The 19,755-nt window shown below is 40.5% G+C and overlaps 3 protein-coding genes across 3 annotated transcripts; 2 read left to right on the top strand and 1 right to left on the bottom strand.

Annotated features, from left to right (window-relative positions):
* Positions 1–2,242: 2,242 nt before the first annotated feature.
* Positions 2,243–9,331, top strand: LOC119725374 (L-rhamnose-binding lectin CSL2-like). Its single transcript, XM_038196779.1, has 3 exons — positions 2,243–2,298; positions 4,674–4,910; positions 9,045–9,331. The coding sequence occupies exons 1-3, from the start codon at positions 2,274–2,276 to the stop codon at positions 9,329–9,331; spliced, it is 549 nt and encodes a 182-aa protein (XP_038052707.1). The 5' UTR covers positions 2,243–2,273.
* A 2,758-nt stretch (positions 9,332–12,089) lies between these two features.
* LOC119725375 (RYamide receptor-like) lies at positions 12,090–13,067 on the bottom strand. Its single transcript, XM_038196781.1, has one exon. The coding sequence runs from the start codon at positions 13,065–13,067 to the stop codon at positions 12,090–12,092; it is 978 nt and encodes a 325-aa protein (XP_038052709.1).
* A 3,631-nt stretch (positions 13,068–16,698) lies between these two features.
* Positions 16,699–17,664, top strand: LOC119725376 (RYamide receptor-like). The gene has a single exon (XM_038196782.1). The coding sequence runs from the start codon at positions 16,699–16,701 to the stop codon at positions 17,662–17,664; it is 966 nt and encodes a 321-aa protein (XP_038052710.1).
* Positions 17,665–19,755: the final 2,091 nt, after the last annotated feature.

Below are 19,755 nucleotides of genomic sequence, written 5' to 3' on the forward strand. Positions count from 1 at the left end.
CATCTTCTAAATAACAGGCTAAATACACACTTGTCTCACTCCTTTTTATAACCTGTCTCATAAAAACGAACTTCAAATATATAAACTTGAGTTGTGTGGGTTTTTTTGCAGTTATCATTCATAAACACCTGTAACAGCTTACCCATTTCTATTGGTCCAGAGCCCGTCACTAGGTCAGTTTTAAACGGTTGATAAAGACTTGCTGGCCGGTCTTAAACACTTTTCTAGTCTCACGTGAAATTCGGAATCCCATGAAATCCGGTGCCTTTTACCGTTTTATTGTTTGAACTGTCACAATCCCCACGTATAGGCATGCGCAATACTACCAGTGAGACAGTTTTGGTAAAATGATGTATCTCACTTGAAGGACATTTTGAGAAAAAGTGATTTAAAGATTGAAATGTTGCTGTTTTGGTCTTTAGGTCTTCAAGACTGTGAAGCAGTCATTTTCTGATGTCTAAGCAACTAATATTTTGTTTTCTTACATAATTCACTAAATTTCGTGGATATTTCTAGAGATATAGAATGTTTTTGGAAGATACATCATTTTACTAAAAACGACTTCCAATGGAAAGCTTGGATTTGTTACGCAGTAATAATGTATGTGTACATATCATTTGAAGAGACTTAAAAACGAAACAGTCTGCATTTAAGCCTGTGAAAGGGTAATTTTGTTTATGATGAAAATAATGCAAACGACTTTCCCCAGTTTACTTACATATCAGGGGAAACAAATGGGATATGCATGAATTCAAACCAACAGTGCTATTTTGGTAAAATGGTGTATGTCTGACATGCACAAACAATTAACGAGACTTTAATTACCAAAAATGCTGTAAGTAAAAGATACACCATTTTACCTTGTTTGTGAGATTTGCAAACACAGATATATGTCACGTATGTCAGACTTGCATTATTTTTCTTAAAAAAAGCTGCACTAGTTAAGTTTTCCACGCTGAGATACATATAATATCTTTTAAACGCTTCATTTCTTGACTCTAATATTTTCTGAATCGGAAACAGCGCCCTCACTTTACCGGGATTTGACTCTAACTCAAACTCGCCCAAAAATCGACTTACATCATTTTACCAAAATAGGGCCGCAGTATTTCATAGGCCTAATATACAAAATACACCGGCACAGCTGCGTTTTGCGGCACAGCTACGTTCTGCGGCACAGCTGCGTTCTGCGTCACATTGCACAATACGCGCGACGCTCGCACCAATCTTGATTGTTTACGTCTACTCGCGAGCAAGACACTCAGAATTACAGCTACAGAGGTGTTTCGAAGAACAAATCGTAGAAAAATGGAAAATATTTGACTTGCTTGGACCTTTGAATACAAAAGTGTAGATTGTTTTGACAGAAAAGGTTTATGAATTACCAACATTCAGACTCCAGCTGGTTTTAAACAGAGTCTTGAAAACTGGCCAAGCACACATTTATTCCATTTTTGTTGTCGACACTAACGGGCTTTCATACCACGGAAACCACTTTTAAATATCTGAGACAAAACATGTGAACAAGACTAGTGGGTGCAAACAGTGTTTAAACTCTAAGCATCATTGTAACGTCGCGCGTCGATTTTAATCATGCGCGTCAATCTTTTTTTTTTCCAAAATGTTCCGTGGTAGCTCCAACAGCGCCCTCTATTGCCGCACCTCCTCAATTTTTTTTACCAAAGAGCACCAAGGAATGGGAAATTGCACCAAGGCAAATGATCGAGAGCACCAAGGCAAATTATGGAGGACACCAATGTACATGAGGACACCAAGTAGCAAAATAGTACCCCACCTTGTCTGTACAATCCAAGCTTGAAGAAAGAAAAAAAAGCCGCGTCCCCGCGTCAATTCCGGAACTTTGGTCTGACCAGAGACCGAATAATTTTTTTTGGGGGGGGGGGCCTTACATGCCGTGCTGTATTGTAGCTCCTATAATTGAAATATCGAGAAAGAGTCATATTTTTCACTTGACAAAAAAGGTGGGGAGGCAGTCAATCAATGAATTGTAGCAAGACCGTAATATCAGCAATCGGGAGCGTGTGACGCAGTTCGATGTTCGCCCATTGCCGGCTACGGTGCAAAGTCACGTTTTGCGAATTTTGTTCGTGAATGTATGGCCAATGAATTAACTAGCTTGATCGTCAGAGATTGGTGGTGACACGACCAATGGCATTGATTGTGTACCTAATTACCGTTGCATTATATTTATATCATGTTCACGTGGTAACGGTCTGCCATTCGAGGCGCGGGACTCGGCTGACGAGACGACGATGCGTTTAGCACTTCTAATTTTAGGTAAGGAATTGTCTTATGTTCAGTCTTATTTGTTTTTGTCCTTGGAACACCAAAACATGAACTGTTTATTATTATTTTTTAATCAGGCTGTTATATTCATTTTAAGCAAATGGCAGCAGCAATCTATCAGAAACGGCAAACGACAAAATAAAAATTAAAAATCGGCAGGTCAGGGAGGAAGATTTCGAATGGAAAATTTCAAATTCCAGACTCTCGATAGAACCCTTTTAAGAAAACTACTCTGTAAAAACAGTGGGGTTAGACTATCGTGCGGTAGGGTGACTGCTCTATGTTCCGACGCCCCTATGTTCCGACAACCTAGATTGTGTTACTCCCGGTTAGGGTTAGGGTTAGGGTTAGGGTTAGGGTTAGGGTTAGGGTTAGGGTTAGGGTTAGGGTTAGGAATAGGAATATGTGCAGTCGGAACATAGGCGAGTCGGAACATAGAGGTGTAACCGTGCGGTAGGGTGGTCCAAATAAAAGTGACCTGGATTAATTTTGTTTCTTAAAAACCAGTCAAATTTGATGCACCACTGAAGAATATCTTTGCATGATGTTCATCCACTCATTTGAAAAAAATATAATTGTTGAAATTAATCCATGCTATCCGAAGTTATGCCGGTTTTTCTAAAAGAACCTATTTTTTGTATAGTTGTCCATGGAAGGCCATTAGAAGCTATTGAGCCGAGTGACAATTACAGATTACACACAGGCATTCAAATTTGGGTCAAGACTGAATCATTGCTTTTACTGCCAGATTGTGTGTTTGAATATTATGAGGACCAAGTCAACTTGTCTTTCCCTGAAATGTTGATGGCGATTTTTGTATTTTTTTACCTTTGTGAGTTTTCGTTCATTCATGGAGGTGGGAAACTTCCATGTTGCATTGTATTTAATGGGCGAATAACCAGTTCGTAGAACGGTAAATGGTCAGTGGTAGACAGCTAAATTTTGTGATCTCCCTATTAAAATACGAAATACTTGGCAAATTACTTCGGTCACTTTCTCTTTCACTCACCATGAAGAAGCAAATTTGTTTAGGGGGAAAAAACCCAAATAGCAGGGTTCGTTTTAGCGGTAGCCTGCTAGCCAAATGCTAGTCAAAACAGCAGCGGGCTAGTCAAACTATTCCTTAAGTAGCCCGACTGGCAAGTCAAAAATTATTGGGCTACTGCAAAGATGAAAGGACAGGGAGAAATGAATCATTAAATTCAGAAAAGCAAGCATGTATCAATTTGTGTCTAATATGATTAACTGTTCGGGGAGAAAATATGCGACCGAAAATGAGGAATGTCCCCCTAAACCTTGTTTTGAGTTATCAACGCCTGAAGTCGGATATACTAGAAATATCGTGTCAAAATCGATATTGATTGTTTTGTAGTTTTGAGTAGCCAAGGTAGCCAAGATTCACACTATGCATTTTTGTTGGGAAAAAATGCCCACAAAAGTGGAAAAACTGAAGAACGTTTTTTTACTGACGTTGGTGGCGCAATGTGTGTCTTTTTTTCAAAGCCGTTTTTCTCGAAATGAGGTTAGCAAAACTTGGCAGGACACTGTTGAAGTTCCTGCGTCATATCTTTGGAATAAATTAAGCTACAGAAATAAATTTGGTATCATTGGAAAGCCAATAATTTGCGTTTTAACATCATGTACATAATGTGAAAAGTCAAAGATGGGGGTTATTCCTCATTATGCCATGGCAGGTCACATATGATCTGTTCATTAAAACACTGACAAGATTGCCTCAGGATACACCTTTTTACATGTATGTACATTGTTGTTTATGAGACACTCTATAAAAGAAAAAAATCAAGCGGGCTAGTGATAATGTCCGCGGGCTAGTTTTTAAGAGTCTGTTTCAGTAGCCCGCCTGGATAGTGAAAAAAAGTTAACGTCGAACCCTGAATAGCGTTAATTTCCATCGCAGTTTGTAGTTTAGGTCAACTGATATGCATATAGTTAAAAACCGATATAGAATATGATATAAATTCATTTAAAGACAGTATGCACAAAAGTCATGTAATTACTCGGAAACCTACCTAAAAATGAATGAGAAAATCCTTGATAGAAGTGGAGACAGAGGTATGGTCCCAAATACCTTTTGAAATTATTCCGCCAGAAGTTTTTTTCCAACGATCGAAAGAAACAACCATTGAAGGTGGTTTTTCAAAAATTTGCCGGCGAGCACATTTCTAACATGCGTTAACTTCGGAATCGAGTCACGAATTTCCCAAAACGTCTAGCCACTGACCTTAGATTTCAACAAGTTAGCTTTAAATGAACCCGACTTCAGATTAGTTGTTTCAAACGAAGACAAGAGATACTATGCTCCGGTACTTTAACAGCTGCACCTGTTATTTCATACGTTGTGACAGGTGTTTTGGTGGTGACCGAGTCGTGTAACATCTGTTACATGATCACCGAGCCCGATCCTACCGGCAAGATGCGATGGGTGTTCCCGTACCCCGATCCCTGCCACCAATGCGGCGAGATACGCCCCGGCGGGGTCAACATGCGTGCGCCGAAGCGAGCGTTCAAACCCGAGTACCACGACTCGCTGCTGATCAGTAGTGATCCTGCGGAGATCTGCAAGTTTCTGAATTGCAAGCCCAGTGAGTATCCCTTTTGCACTTCATATCAACAGATAGCCGAAGAGCGTCATTTTGTATGGGTTGCTTCAAAGGCATACAGCCTTGGTTGGCAACAGTTTGTGACACAAATTGCAAATTAACAATTACCGTCACTGTGCTAAAAGGAGGTTTTTTATAGGTTTTCCTTGCCAATTTCAGCCAAATTCAGATTTCTCAATTTTGTTGAAATTTCGTTTTCGCACACAAAAAAATGATTTCAATTTGGTTTTGCCATTAAGGTTCCTTTGAGTCAATCTATTTCTTTTATAACGATTCAAGATTACATTTTCACAATTAACAAACATTGAAGCAAGGGCGGATCCAGGGGGGGGCCAAAGGGGGCCATGCCCCCCCCCCCAAACGAAACCAATTTTTTTTTTTTATGTGACATCGCAATAAAGGCAGGCAATGAGTACACCACCATCTTTTCCTAAAAAAAACATTGGTTAAAGTGGTCAGAAATTGCCTCAGATCGCACCACAGAGCATCTAGAATCCAAAAAATTTTCGGGGCCCCACGCCGTAATTTTTTTGACCCACTTTTTTGGGGGGACCAAACATTTTTTTGGCCCCCCAAAAAAATTGTGTTCTGGATCCGCCTTTGCATTGAAGCGCATGATCCTTTTTTTTCGTTTCGAGGCAATCTATGTCAAACTCTGAGTGTTGAATTTACATTTGATATGGATTTTTGGAGTAGGCAATTTTTCCTTCACTGTAATTTGTTCTGAATTATATGCTTGTTCCATAACCTGATTTGAATAATTCTTTTATATCATTATTCTGTTATTTGTGTCTACGCCTGTCTCTTGAGTCCTATGAAATCAAGGCAGATTATATTTTTTGCTCGTGATTATGTGTACGGGTGCTTAATCTTTCGTTGTTTTTTATGTTTTAATATTTTGGACCATTTCAGATTAATATTAAAAAAAGTTTGTAGAAACAAAGGCAGTATCAACGTTATAACATGAAAACAAAAAAACGCATACTAAAGAAACGAACTTGAATGCACACATGTGAAAAAATATTTGCCAATTAATCAACCATACTTGATCAACATCTTTCTGATCCTGAAGCCTTCGACGAATTTGAATGAACGAAACGACTATTTGGATTTTAATGAACTTATTTCTCGAAAGACTGCTCAAATAACGAATGTTCGAATGCTTATAATAATGGGGCATTCGTTTTAAATAATTTGAATGGGTCTCGTCTTAAATTGAACAATTGGCCAGGAAAACCTATATTAAATCTTTGGTAGCGTCTGTTGGTTGTTTTGAATTTTAAAACTATTAAGGTATGTTTGGGAACTTTAATTACTATTCTCTATTTTTGACGACGTTGTCCTTCCACATTTTGCCTACCTGCGGTTGGCCAAAAATGTCAGCCACGGATTGGCAAGAGAGGGTTTAAAATAGAAGTTTACTAATCTGTTTTACGGGATCTGCGCAATGCAGTTCCGTACATCCGTGTCGGCGAGTGGGGGGGGGGGGGGGGTGTTACCAACATCCTAAAATTGCCCGGTAGTGGAACCTATAAAAGTAGAGGGGGGGGGGGGGGGTTGTCAGCCACATGGAATTAGGGGGTGCGGATATGATACACAGTGTACATTTCATGCAAACTAGTGCATTCCTGCCGTTCGTTTTCCGGTTTTTTTTTGGTTGGGCTGCATTTTAAATAACCTTAAAATCGGCATTTTTTGTCTAGTAGGCCTAAGAGTTGCTTGTACAGAGTTGCCTACTGACATATCACAGAGTCATTTCAAACAGCCGAAACAACTGTAGTTGTCCGCCAACACAATTTGTAGTTAGTGTTATTATTTTTTATTTCTAAACGGACAAGACAAACACCAGAACGACCAGTGAAAAGCTAGAATGTCATGACGATTCAATGGCGCCACAAAAACGACTTTCGGTGATAAAAGCCCGCTGTCAAATTACGGTTGTTTTTTTTGTATTGGAATATTAAATGAGCTACTTCCATTTATTATTGATTAACACCCAGATATTTACACAAAAGAACACAATCATTTACTGCCTGCCAATTCATCCTCTTTCCAAAATGATGATACGAAAAATCCACCCCCCCCCAAAAAAAAGGAATGAATTTGTTGTGGTTATTTTATTCACAATGCGGTGCACCGCGTGGTGCATGAGTGGGTTTAGAAACAATGCGAAAGTCACAAATAATATTTCATATAAAGATCACCTTTGAATATTTGACATCACGGTCTCGAGGAGGGAAAGGTAACAAGCAAAGTACGCGAAAAGCAGTCTGGTAAATTCTTAAATACTTATTTAATTGATAAAAGAAACTATTAAGTCAGGTGGCTTAGATATAATTTCTGACAAAATCGTGACCGACTGGTCCAAGTCACCGAACTTGCCAGATAGATTATAATAGCCCAATATGAAGAAGGGGTGACACCTGAAATTATATTAGGAAGATTGCATAATTTGCATAAATCGTAAATTATAGTTGCCGTGTAATATATTTATTCACATATTTTGGTACATTCTTTTATTGAAAAGTCTCTTTTGGGGATTCCACTTTATATCCTAATACTTAAATAACATTTTCTAAAGCATTATACAGTTAAGGGCCATGTTTTAATCCACGGAACTGGATATTCGTTTGTACCTGGTAGGTAACCAGACAGGGATAGGTTATACAGGCAAGTCAAGTGAAATTATGATGACGTCATCACGCGTCATGTGACTCACATTAAAGGGTATATTTTTATGGCCTAAATATATAGAACTATACGTCTGATTTAATTGTTACGTATTTTATACCTTGGTATAGACAACCGAAACAGCTGTGTTTGCATAAAAAAACACCACATTTCTAGTTAGTATAATTATTATGTTTTCTCTAAACAAACAAGACAAATACAGCAATGACAAGTGAGTAGCGAGAATCTAATTACCATTAATCGGCACCACAAAAACATCTTTCGGTGAACGTGAAAGCCTTCCGTCTATTTATCATTATTTTTTTTCCATTGGAATATCAAATGAGCTGCTTCCAATAGTAAAGGATTAACTGCGGCAATTTACACAGAAGAACACAACAATGTAGTGCCCATCATTTCAATCTCTTGCCAAGATGATGATACAAAAAATCTCCCCTTCTCCCCGAACCCGAGCTGCCGTCTTTTATAATTCATTCAAAGGAGCAAAACCATTGCGTGCAAACCACCTGCTTCTCTTTCTCTTGCCAAAATGTCAGCGAAGGGAATTATTTTCATCCTCTTTCTTTGGACCGTAATCACCAATTGTCGTTGATGAATTTCTCATGCTTGTTTATGCACACTGCGGTACACCGTGTCGCACATGAGTGGGTTTGGGAATAATGGGTTTCTCATGTAGTATTTCATAAAGATCACTTTTAGATAATTGAAATCAAGACCTCAAGACGGAAAAAATGTAATAAGTAAATTACGGGAAAAGCTGTCTGGTAAATTTTGAAGTACTTATTTACATTGATATGGGAAACTAAAAGGGATTGTTTTTAAAGTCTTAGCAGTTGTTGAGTCTGCCCACCAAATCCAACTTCATAAAAATGTCGGGGGGAAATCGTTTTTGTTCTCTACTAACAGAACGAAAACCCTGTTGACTAAAATAGCTTTTACATTGCGTTTTACATCAATATTAAGAGTGGCTTGCACAGAGTTGTCAACGCTTGAGGGCAACTGCATGTCAGTCAACATAGCGGTAATTCGTAAAACACCCCCCCCCCCCAAAGCAAAATAACCCCTTGGCTACGGGCTGATCTTTCATCCATTGCAATTAAAAACGATTGAAATCATTATCCTCACGCCTCCACCATTCGTAATATTATGTATCCATCTCCAATGCCTTGAATAAGGACGGACAGAGCACACTATCCAAAATGTCCAGCTCTTAACTCAACCAACCGGTTCTTTTCAGAACCACACTTCTTCCAAGAAGAGATTTCTTTCCACATGGTGTTTTCCGCAAACTTTCAAATTTATCTCATCCGGCATGCAAAGCTTCAACACTATGTTCCGTTGATCACGTAAGATACTTTGGTGTGTTTTTGTCTTGGTTAATAGTTTTTGTTTTTCTCGTGTTTTGTGAATTTCTTTTTTATGCAGCACTCGTCTGTGAGAATAGCAATTTCACCATCAGTTGTGACGTGGGAACCATCGACGTGAAGTGGGCCCTCTACGGTCGCGAAGACGGTACCATTGATTGTAAAATCAACAAAGCTGTACCGTGCGGCGATCCGACCACGTCTCTGACGACGGTGCAGGAAGCATGTCAGGGAAAACCTCAATGCGCCTTCCTTGCCGAAAACGACTTCTTTGGAGGAGACCCTTGTCAAAATGTTGGCAAGTACCTGGTTGTTCACTACCTGTGCTCGTGGGAAAACGTCCACTAAACAACGACTGTTTCATAATATGCCTCATGATGTTTGCATGTAGGACCTTTAACTGTGCTCATCGGCTTTAAGAACATCCACACACAGCTCATCGGCTAACGTTCACAAAACAGCATCTGTTTCGTACATCAATGTCCTGATGTTAGCAAGTAGTCGGTTCATTACCTGTGCCAATCGGCTTACACCTATCGGCTAATCACCGTTATGCATATCGCTCATCGGAAACATCTACTAAACAGTTACTTGTTCATGAACTCATATCCGGATATTGTAAAGTATCTGTGCTCATCGAATAATTCCCAATGGCTCCGGTCGGTCACAGAATGACTGGGGAAAAACTGTCAGGTTTTAAAATCACGAGTTCAGATGCGGTCATTTATTTGACTGTCATTAAGTTTAAAATAATAATTAAAAAAATAATACGAATCACCTTGTTCAGGCTGGAAAAGTCATATCTTGTTGTAGACGTGTTCCACTTTCTTGAACATATTCCGTTTTGATGTACTGCAAAATGCTAATACGTTCGACTTTGAATTATGACAAAACATTTTGGAGAGCAAAGCCGAAGGGAATGCATCTTCAGTGGATACATCACAATGCTTACGATTAGTCAAGCTGTCTATTTGTATAGTTACCAATTGGGAATTTCGAATTGTGATTCTAGTTTAAGATATACACTTTTATTTCGGTTGTGTAAAAATCAAACGGTGGTGTACTATATGAACCTAGCAACCTGTTGTGTAATTTGTTGTTTACACAACTTGTGTAAAATATTACACAACTTGTGTAAAATATTACACAAGTTGTGTAAAATATTACACAACTTGTTCAATTTTTTTACACAACTGGTTGCTAGGTTCATATAGTACACAGCCGAAATAACAGTGTAAAATTGATATATCACTACGTTATTTGGTATTAGACCAAACTAAGAAATTAACGTTGAATGGAATAATAGATATTCATTTTTTTTTCAGTACATCGATTTGGGATTTTTAAAACTCACGTATGGAAGATTAAGTAGGCCCACAAGTTTTATGAAGCACTGAAAATGTCTTACGCCGGGAAGGGAAAAAAATTAAAAGAAAAACAAAATAGATATTTGAAAATTCATTTACAACTTGTTCACTGATTTGATTTTGCGAAGAGTATTATTATTTGGTCTGCTGATTAAATAATAAAACAGCTGGATTACCAATGTTACATTAATAGTTAATATTATTTATTCTGTTTCGTTTCTCGTTTCAATGAATTATCTGAAGACTTGTTTTTTTTTTCGAATTTAATTTTGTTTATCGAAAAGTACGTTCCGGAACGACACTGCATCTTTTTGGTAATAAGCAAAGTTGTGTTTAGTTATTAATATTCTGCGAGTACCATGTGACACACAAAGCGGTACCAAGGAGTGTCTGGAAAACTGTTAGGGCAAGGAATGTTGGTCGGATCGTCAGAATGAGATGCAGCAAGCTATTGGGGGGGCCGCTGGGGGGCTGGAACATTTCATGGGGGTGCGTCATGTAGATCAATGATAATTTTTTTAGAAACTCAAAATCTCAGTGGGGGCGACTGGGGGGGGGGGGGCCACAAGGTTTCATGGGAGGGCTGTCGCCCCCCCCCCCCCCCCCCCCCCCCCACCGCGTGTGCGTACTGTACTGAATCGTGCGCAAATTATCCTTAATGTGCACAAAGCTAAGCCATAGCGAAGCTTCCCGCATGAGCCCGTCTCCCAGACTAATTAATTCCCGTCCCAATAACTTTGAGGAGGAGGGTGGGGGTGGTTTAGACGTAAAAGGGGCACTCACCCATCCGTGCTGAAATGTAGACAAGTTTGGTTTTTTTTCACAACGTTTTTTTTAAGTGTGTGAGCGGGGGTCGCTGGTACCATCGTTCTACAGGGGGCGCTGTTCAAACCAGACGATCATGGGCACTGTCAGACAATAGGTGGCGCTTATCAGTGCGGCACAATTCCCGACATTGGCGCTAAATACCAAAAAGGCCACTATCGTAAAAAAAAAAAAAAAAGGCTTGTAAAACCAGGGCATGCATTTGTGTTCGGACACTATAAAAGTATGGGCGTGTTACACGCTAGTGAGAAGGGGGCACGTGTGTACAAAACGGCACTCTTTACAGAACAATATTTGGGGGTTAATAACTCCCTTAACCCCCGGTGGCTACGGAGAGGCGGAACAGCGCCCTCTGTAAGGCAGGAGGAGTCTTGTCCTCAGAAGCCTCCGTGTTCTTCATCACCTTGATCAGTGTGGATCGCTACCTGTGCATCAACCATCCGTTCAGCCGAGTGCTCCTAAAAAAGAAAAGTTAGTCTGGGTATCCGTAGCCTCGATTTGCGTGGGTTTTTTTTCAAGGAGCTAACCTCGTTTCAATAATCCTGGTAACCGTTGACTCGGTTGACTGTGGTTTGTCCGGTGGTTAAAAGGTAAAAAAAAAAAAAAAAAAAAAAGATGCGGAAAGTTACGGGAAGATCCTGTGACTCAAAGACACTTTACACATAAAGAGGCAACACTCAAAAAGTATACCCAACTTCCTCTGAATAGACTTTTTAAAAGTTCTCAAAAGTTAAACATAATTTCATTTACTGATTACCATCTTCCTAAATCAGCTCATAATTGCAAACTCTCTAAAATGACGGATTTCTTGAGGACTCGGAAACAGACTTTCATAACGGTCCTTTGATAGAATTTTTGAAGGAAAAGTATAACTAGATTGGGATAAAACATGTGAATTCTCTTCCTCATTTTAGTTAGTTCATGGGTGTGGTCACGTCGAATGTAGTTTCATGAGTGATGGCTTCCGACTGCTGAAGATTTTGATTCTCGCTGAGTGGCGTGCCGTGAATCAGGGAGGACAAGGCCCGTCTGAACCGTTTGTACTTGAAGGCAAAGATGACGGGGTTCACGCACAAGTTAGCTGACACGAGAACCGAAGAGGTAAGGTAGAGGGGCCCGGTAAAGTCCAGATCCCAGCCAAAATTGAACATCAGGAAAAGGGTCTGGTTGAGAGTCCAGCAAACAAGGAAGCTGACAAAGACGAAGAGGAGGGTCTTTAGGGCAACGTGACGGGCGCGATGCACCGGCTGCAGTTGCTCGTCGGACCAGGTAGTAGTGTTGTCATTTGTGTGGTCTGTTCTGGTGCGTCTCAGCTTCTTGTATATGTGGCCAAAGACGAACATCATTGCAAGAGAAGGCAGGACAAACGTCACAACAATGAGAATGATGCTCCAAGCCCTGGCAATCACAGAGGAGCTTGTGTAGCAGTAGCCGTCCTGTAGTTTGTTCGCCACTGCCATGTACAGCCCCTGAGACAACGGCCCGAAGAGCCACACGGCAACCACCATGAAAACCATTGCTCGCTTGGTGTAGATCTTGATGTACTTTGCCGGGAAGACCAGCGCGATGTAGCGCTCGCATATCAGCGCGAGAAGGTTGATGGTGGACGAGGTGAAGAACGACCAGAGGAAAAGCTGCGAGTACCATACGTGGCAGACAAAGTGGTACCAAGGAGTGTCTGGAAAGCTGTCAGGACGCGGAATATTGGCAGTCAGAAGGAGGAAGAGCGACCCGAGAAAGTCAATCGCAGCCTGGTTGAAGATGAAGGCGTCGGTGATGGTGTGCATGTAAGGCACTTTGTAGATGACCACAGCCACTATCCCATTGCCTATCATACCAAGCACACCGATAATGGTCTGCAGGATTTCGAGTATCAAGATATGTACGGCCATGGTGCACAATGCTTACGGATTGAACTTGCCACCGCAAAGCAATTGATTGGAACGTCGCTTTTTAGGGTGGGAGTTGGTGTATACTTATACCACCCGACGGCAGTTGAAACAATTTTTAAATTAAAACACTTTGTATATTATAAATTTTATTCTCAATTGTTGCTGGTACTACTATTCAAAGAGACGGTAAACATCGAACAAAAAGAATATTGGCCTTGTTTTCATTGCAAGCTCAGGAGCCCAGCTAGTCAGCATGTATAAATAATGTTAATAAGAGAATAAATAGATGCTTGGCCGGTTTTAAATGAGTACGTTGTAAACCGGCTGGTTGCCCGGCAAATTATGGCCCGAGCCGGTGTAGCATGAATTTAGGTTTTATGAAATACGGACTCATTGGTGGTATTGCGCATGCTCACGAATAGATAAATTAGGAGAGGGACTGGTAACGTGAGAGGGTTTAACCAATAAATGGAAAAAAGAGTCCGATTTTCATACGAGTCCGATTTTCATATGACACCGGCAGCAAGGATCAACAGCCGCGACCAGGCAGTGGAGACGCAGCAAGATATGCAACTGAGCTAGCGACGTGTCTCCTGCCGAGGCGAGAGCTCAAGAGAGAATACACAAGCAGTGAATGATACACGTCAGGCACTAATAAAATGATCATAAATGCACCTAACGATCTGTAGCGCCAAGCAGACGTATGTTTGAGGCGCAGATGAATACGATGACCGAACGGTTAATAAGCAGGGCGTTATGCATGTACCATTATCATAAGCAAACATAGTTCATTATTTATGTTGATAATACAGATGAATTACAAATTTTGTTCCCGCAGTAAAAAGGCTTCCATTATGTGGACCACAACAAGAAAGTGGAGTATGTTTACAACACGAGATGACATCTCCATCCTCAGCAAAGTGTTGTTTTTGTTTTATTAACACAAAATATTGCAGTCAAACAAACGAACAAACTCGTGATGAGTTTTGTCAGTTTTTCCAGTCTTTTTGTGACTCAACTAAAGCTGTCCATTAGCACAAGTAAAAATATCCGCATATGAGGTAATGAAATAGTTGATGTTTAGTGGATGTTAAACGATAAGCAAAATGTATAACATTAATTTAAGCCGATAGCTGTGGGATTTTTTTCTCTTTCTGGTAATGAAACCTAGGATTCCTCAAAAGCGTCTTAGGTATTGTAGCTCAAAAGCCTCAAGAAACACGTAGAGTGGAGACAATAAGATGAAGAAGCCAGCCGATTGGCACAGGAACTGATCAAAATACTTGCGAACACCAAGGTTTTGATATACAAAACAGTTGGGGGTTTTGGTAAACGTTAGTCGATTAGTAAGATTTGAGGCTTTGCATGGTAGAGATAATAAATAGTGAAAGATTTGCGGAAACTCCATGTGCGAATAATTTCTCAACTAAGAGAATGGTTCTGAAAAGAACCAGAGGTATAAACTCAGAGTTTATACCTCTGGTTCTTTTCAGAACCATTCTCTTAGTTGAGAAATTATTCGCACATGGTGTTTCCGCAAACCTTTCATTATTTAGCCGATTAGGGTAAAGCAATGTGGACATAACCGGTGAGCACAGGTAAAGGTGTATACGTGCAAAAACCTGGAGATATATGACGGAACAGTCGTTGTTTAGTGGACGTTTGCCAATACGCACAGGTAGTGAACAACCCGGTACTTGCCGACACCAGGGCAGGGGTCTTCAAAGAAGTCGTTGTTGACGGTGAAGTGCAGTGAGGTTCTGCTGCACCTTCGTCAGTGACGTGGTCGGATTGCCGCATGGTTTGACTTTTGTGCTTGATACAATCCTCTGAACCATTTTCGCGACCGTAGAGGGCCCACTTCACGTCGATGGTTCCCACGTCACTTCTAATGGAGAACGGGTAGGCCTCACAGACTTGTTTTTTTTTAGCAGTGCTGAAATAAAAGAGAAACCATAAAACATAAGCCAAATAAATTCATGAACAAAGAAAGAAACTTACAAATGTGTGTTTTCTAGATAAACGCAATATTATTTTTTTAAGGCATTGGTGATTAATCTGTGTTGTTTCCAATCTGTATTAAAAAACGAAAGCGATTTTTTTTCCAGGACATATTTATAAGGTTAAATTTGATTAGCTGACTCAGCTACTGCTAAGACAAAACCGATCCCTTTTAGTTTCTGTTGTCAATTAGCATATGTAGTTTAAAAAAATACCAGACATCTTTTTGTGTACTCTGCTTATTAGTTACTTTTAAAGTACACGTATCTCATAAGAGTTATTTGCTCTCTAAATCGCTTGACAACTCCCTTGTTTTGAAAATAATAAAATAAACGTTATTTTGTTCTAAGTTGCTTCATAATGTACGGTGAACATGTACGTGCATGTATAAATGTATGCATGTGTCTAGAACACATTGCACTGTCCTGATGCTACAGATGGTTAGGTACATTTATGATAATTTTACTATGCATTGTACCTGACGTATATCATTAATAATGCTCGTTTATTATCGCTTGAGCTCTCGCTTCAGCATGGAACACGTCGCATGTTGTAGATAGTGATGTTTCCACAACTCGCCACTGATGAGGGGCGTCAATTCCTTGGGGGGGGGGGGGCGTAGATCCCCCCCCCCACTTTTTATCATGAGGGGTTGGGCTATTGGATCATCCCCCCCCCCTCCCCAAACACACTTTTTCGTGGTGAGAAAAAAAGGCGAATTTGGAGATATATTTCGAATTTCCGAGATGCGTGAGTACACATAAGATGTACATCTGTATCACGAACAGCGCCAAGAGGTGTCATGTGGTGTCCAGCAAGCCCCCCCCCCCCTGCTTTTTGAATTTCCACGGCCGGGCATTTTTTGTTTTGTTTTAATCATCCCCATGCCCCAGTCCCCGGCAGACATTTACGTCAATGTGGCCAAGCACATTAGATGTATTGCATCATTAACGTTAATTATTATACATACTGCAGCTTTGCTCTATAACTTGCAAATGAAATAATAAAGACCTTGACGAATTTTTCACTCGATTTTATCGAGCAGTAGTACCAGCAACAGTTGATAATAAAATGCATAATTTTACATAATTTATATGTATCAGTATTTTGTTTTGGTACTTAGCATTCGAGGCACATACTACATACATAGCAAATTGTTGAACAAAATCGTTTGATTTTTTGTCAATTGTTGACATATTTGACTTTTTGACTGCGGTTTGTGAATGGGAAGACATTATGCAGGCTCAAAGAGGGACGTTATTCTGCGAACAGGCACCCACCTGGTTTTAGAAATACTTATGTTAAACTGGCCATGCACATAATTACATGCATTCCCTCATTAACGTTAATTATACATGCTGAATAGTTTTGCTCTCAGACTTGCAAATGAATCTAGACCAATCTTTCGCTCGGTGTTTCTCATTTCGTGTTTTTGAACTTGAGGTTGTACCAGTAACACTTACGAAACAAATGCATAATTTACATAGTGATTTTAATTTACGCGATTTAATTTACAAATGTTTAAACTACCGCCTGGCGGTATAAGTACACCAACTCCCAGCCCTAAAGCGACATTCCAAGTACTAGCTTTGCGACGGCAAGTACATTCTGTTGACGTTAACAGTGCACCATGGCATACGCCTTGATACTCCAAATCCTGCAGACTGTTTTCGGTGTGTTGGCTATGATAGGCAATGGTATAGTGGTTGTGGTCATCTACAAAGTGCCTTACATGCACACCATCACCGACGCCTTCATCTTCAACCAGGCAGCGATTGACTTTGTCGGGTCGCTCTACCTCATTCTGACGGTCAACATTCCGCGTCCTGACAGCTATCCAGACACTCCATGGTTCCTCTTTGTTTGTGTATGGTACCGCTCTCTCTGGGCGTTCTACAACTCGTCCACCATCAACCTTCTCGCGCTGATATGCGAGCGCTACATCGCGCTGGTCTTCCCGACAAGGTACCTCAAGTTCTACGCCAAGCGAGCAATGGTTGCCATGGTGGTTGCCGTGTGGCTCTTCGGGCCGTTGACTATCGGGCTGTACCTAGCAGCGACAGTCAAATTCGAGGATGCTCGCTGTTTCATAACCCCCTCTGATCTTGCCAGGGTTTGGAGCACCATTCTCATTGTTGTGACGTTTGTTCTCCCTACTCTCGCGATGATGTTCGTCTTTGGCCACATTTACGTGAAGCTGAGACGCACCAGACAAGACCACACCAATGACGACACTACTACTTCGTCCGAAGAGCAACTGCAGCCCGTGCATCGAGCCCGTCGCATCGCCCTGAAGACCCTCCTCTGCGTCTTTGTCAGCTTCTTTGTTTGCTGGACCCCCATCCAGACCGTATTCCTGCTGTTCAACTTTGGCTTGTTTGTGAACCTCAGCAGTACCGGGCCCCTCTCGGTTCTCGTGTCAGCCAACTTGGGCATAAACCCCGTCATCTTTGCCTTCAAGTACAAACGGTTCAGACGAGCCTTGTCCTCCCTGGTTCACGGCACACCACTCAGCGAGAATCAAAATCTTCAGCAGTCGGACGCCATCACTCTTCAATCCACAGCTGACGTGACCACACCCGGGCCCAAGATCTAAACTGCTCAGCGTGCTCAACAGTCAAGTAACAGATCTCATATTTCAATCAATCAATCAATATATTTATTGTCCATGTTAAAATATAGAAATTTGACATCCACTGGCCAAATACAAGTACACACAGTCAATATAAAAACTATATAAATTACAAAATAAGACAAGTTTGAGATACAAAGCAACAAAAGACCCGCACACTAAAAAAATGCACCAGCCAAAACGACGCCAACCGGTCACATGGGACAACATCCAGGCTGGAAGGATACAGAGAGAAAAGAAAACCCAGCCTTCCTACCCCGTAGCCCCCCGTGACCAATTAACGCTGCCCCGACCAATCCATTCCAAGAGTGCGAAAAATCAATAAAAACAGGAACGAAGATGAACTTGACATTTGCGGTGACATATTGAAGACAAAAACATCAACCGAGACGAACAGAAAAAGTGAAAAAGTAGGTGCAAAGTAAAAAATTACGGAGCACAAAATGGCCAGTGGTGGTCGCCGTTGAACAGCGCCCTCTATTTCGTCACCGTTTTCACGAAGGGGCGAATTTCATGAAAATTGTCTGTTTTTCAAAATTTGTTTTTGGTGAAAATAAATAAATATATCAATGTCTACAACGTGGTGACGAAGCTATACTTTCAAAAAAAAATTATTAAAATCTCAATTAAGCTAACTAACGAATGGGCGAATTTGCCACAAGTGCCGTTTTGCGTTTTCACGAAGGGGCGAATTTCCGCACTCTTCGATATTAATATTTTTTTAGTAAATAAATTCATTGTAAAGCCCGGTTCATACTTCATGCGAAAGCGAATGCGAAGCGACTTTGACGTCATAAAACATTCGTTGCGAAATTCGCCCGAGTTGAAATATGTTGAACTTTTACGAATTCGCAGCGCGAATACTTGCCACGACGTCACAAATTCGCGTTCGCTTTCGCTTTCGCGCAGAGTATGAACCGGGCTTAATGCAATGGCGCGTATATCACGAAGGGCGAATTTGCTAATTGGTCGTTTGTTTTCGTTTTCACGAGCAGCCACTTCTCTTAATTGATTAATTCTGCAATACTAATCACCTTTTTTCTCAAAGTTGGCTACATTTATGAAGATTGAAATACCTACTTTCCTCTGATCCCTAAATCTTGCATATTTTATGCATCTTTAAGTTTCAAATTGTTAAATGAAAAAGGGACCAACTTTAAACGGGATTATCTCGAGTGTTTGTTCAGACAATAAAATACTAAATTCGCTTCTTCGTGAAAACGGTGACGATTTGAAAATATTTGTTTCATTTTTGCCAATATTATCAGTCTTTTCTTTTCCAAAATTTTATCAAGGACCATTATTAAGCCCGATTCTGAGTCCTCAAATTGTGTCGTTTTGGAAAGTTTGCAATAACTGCTTTTGGAACAGGGTGATCGGTATTTGAAATTATGTTTTAACTTTTTAGGTACGTAAAAAAGTTACTTTAATGCACTTTCAGAAAAAAATTACACAAGTTGTGTAACATTTAACCATGTTTTCTATGTACTATACGAACTCGCTTGCAATTGTGTAAAAAGTTACATAATGCGTGTTGGATAAAAGTTTTTCTTGACAGTTGTGTAAAAGTTTACTTGATGTATGTGTAAATATATTTACACATTTATTAGATAAAAAGACAATTAAGTAAACTTTACATAACTTTTAATTGAAACAATACTATATTATCATGTCCCGAATGGTGCACTATCACAGCATATAGCTATAAGTTGGAAAAACCATATGACGTCTGTGACAACAGCTACTTTCTGTCTTTGAAGATAACATTGTCCTCAAGCTCTTTGCGATTGTCATACCGTCCCCAATCCATAGCAGTTCTTGGACACTTTGCAAGATACGATACAACAGAACAGGATGCATAATGGCCCACAGCTCGGCCACGGCGAGTATGCACGCATGCATGTATACGTGCCGAATACAACTCGTACTCGAACCAACTCGTACGCGCCCAACTCGTACACAATACAACTCGTACGTGGACAAACTCGTACGCGATCCAACTCGTACACATGGATTAAACTCGATTCGTGACTATGTACTGGGAACGGTGTCGTT

This window comes from Patiria miniata, unplaced genomic scaffold (assembly GCF_015706575.1).
Source record: "Patiria miniata isolate m_02_andy unplaced genomic scaffold, ASM1570657v1 HiC_scaffold_19, whole genome shotgun sequence".
Taxonomy (NCBI): Eukaryota; Metazoa; Echinodermata; class Asteroidea; order Valvatida; family Asterinidae; genus Patiria; species Patiria miniata.

Coding starts and splice junctions, on each gene's coding strand:
- LOC119725374 (XM_038196779.1), top strand. CDS start 2,274: ATGCGTTTAGCACTTCTAATTTTAG. Junction 2,299..4,673: donor TTTAGCACTTCTAATTTTAG/GTAAGGAATTGT, acceptor ACGTTGTGACAG/GTGTTTTGGTGGTGACCGAG. Junction 4,911..9,044: donor GTTTCTGAATTGCAAGCCCA/GTGAGTATCCCT, acceptor TTTTTTATGCAG/CACTCGTCTGTGAGAATAGC.
- LOC119725375 (XM_038196781.1), bottom strand. CDS start 13,067: ATGGCCGTACATATCTTGATACTCGAAATCCTGCAGACCATTATCGGT.
- LOC119725376 (XM_038196782.1), top strand. CDS start 16,699: ATGGCATACGCCTTGATACTCCAAATCCTGCAGACTGTTTTCGGTGTG.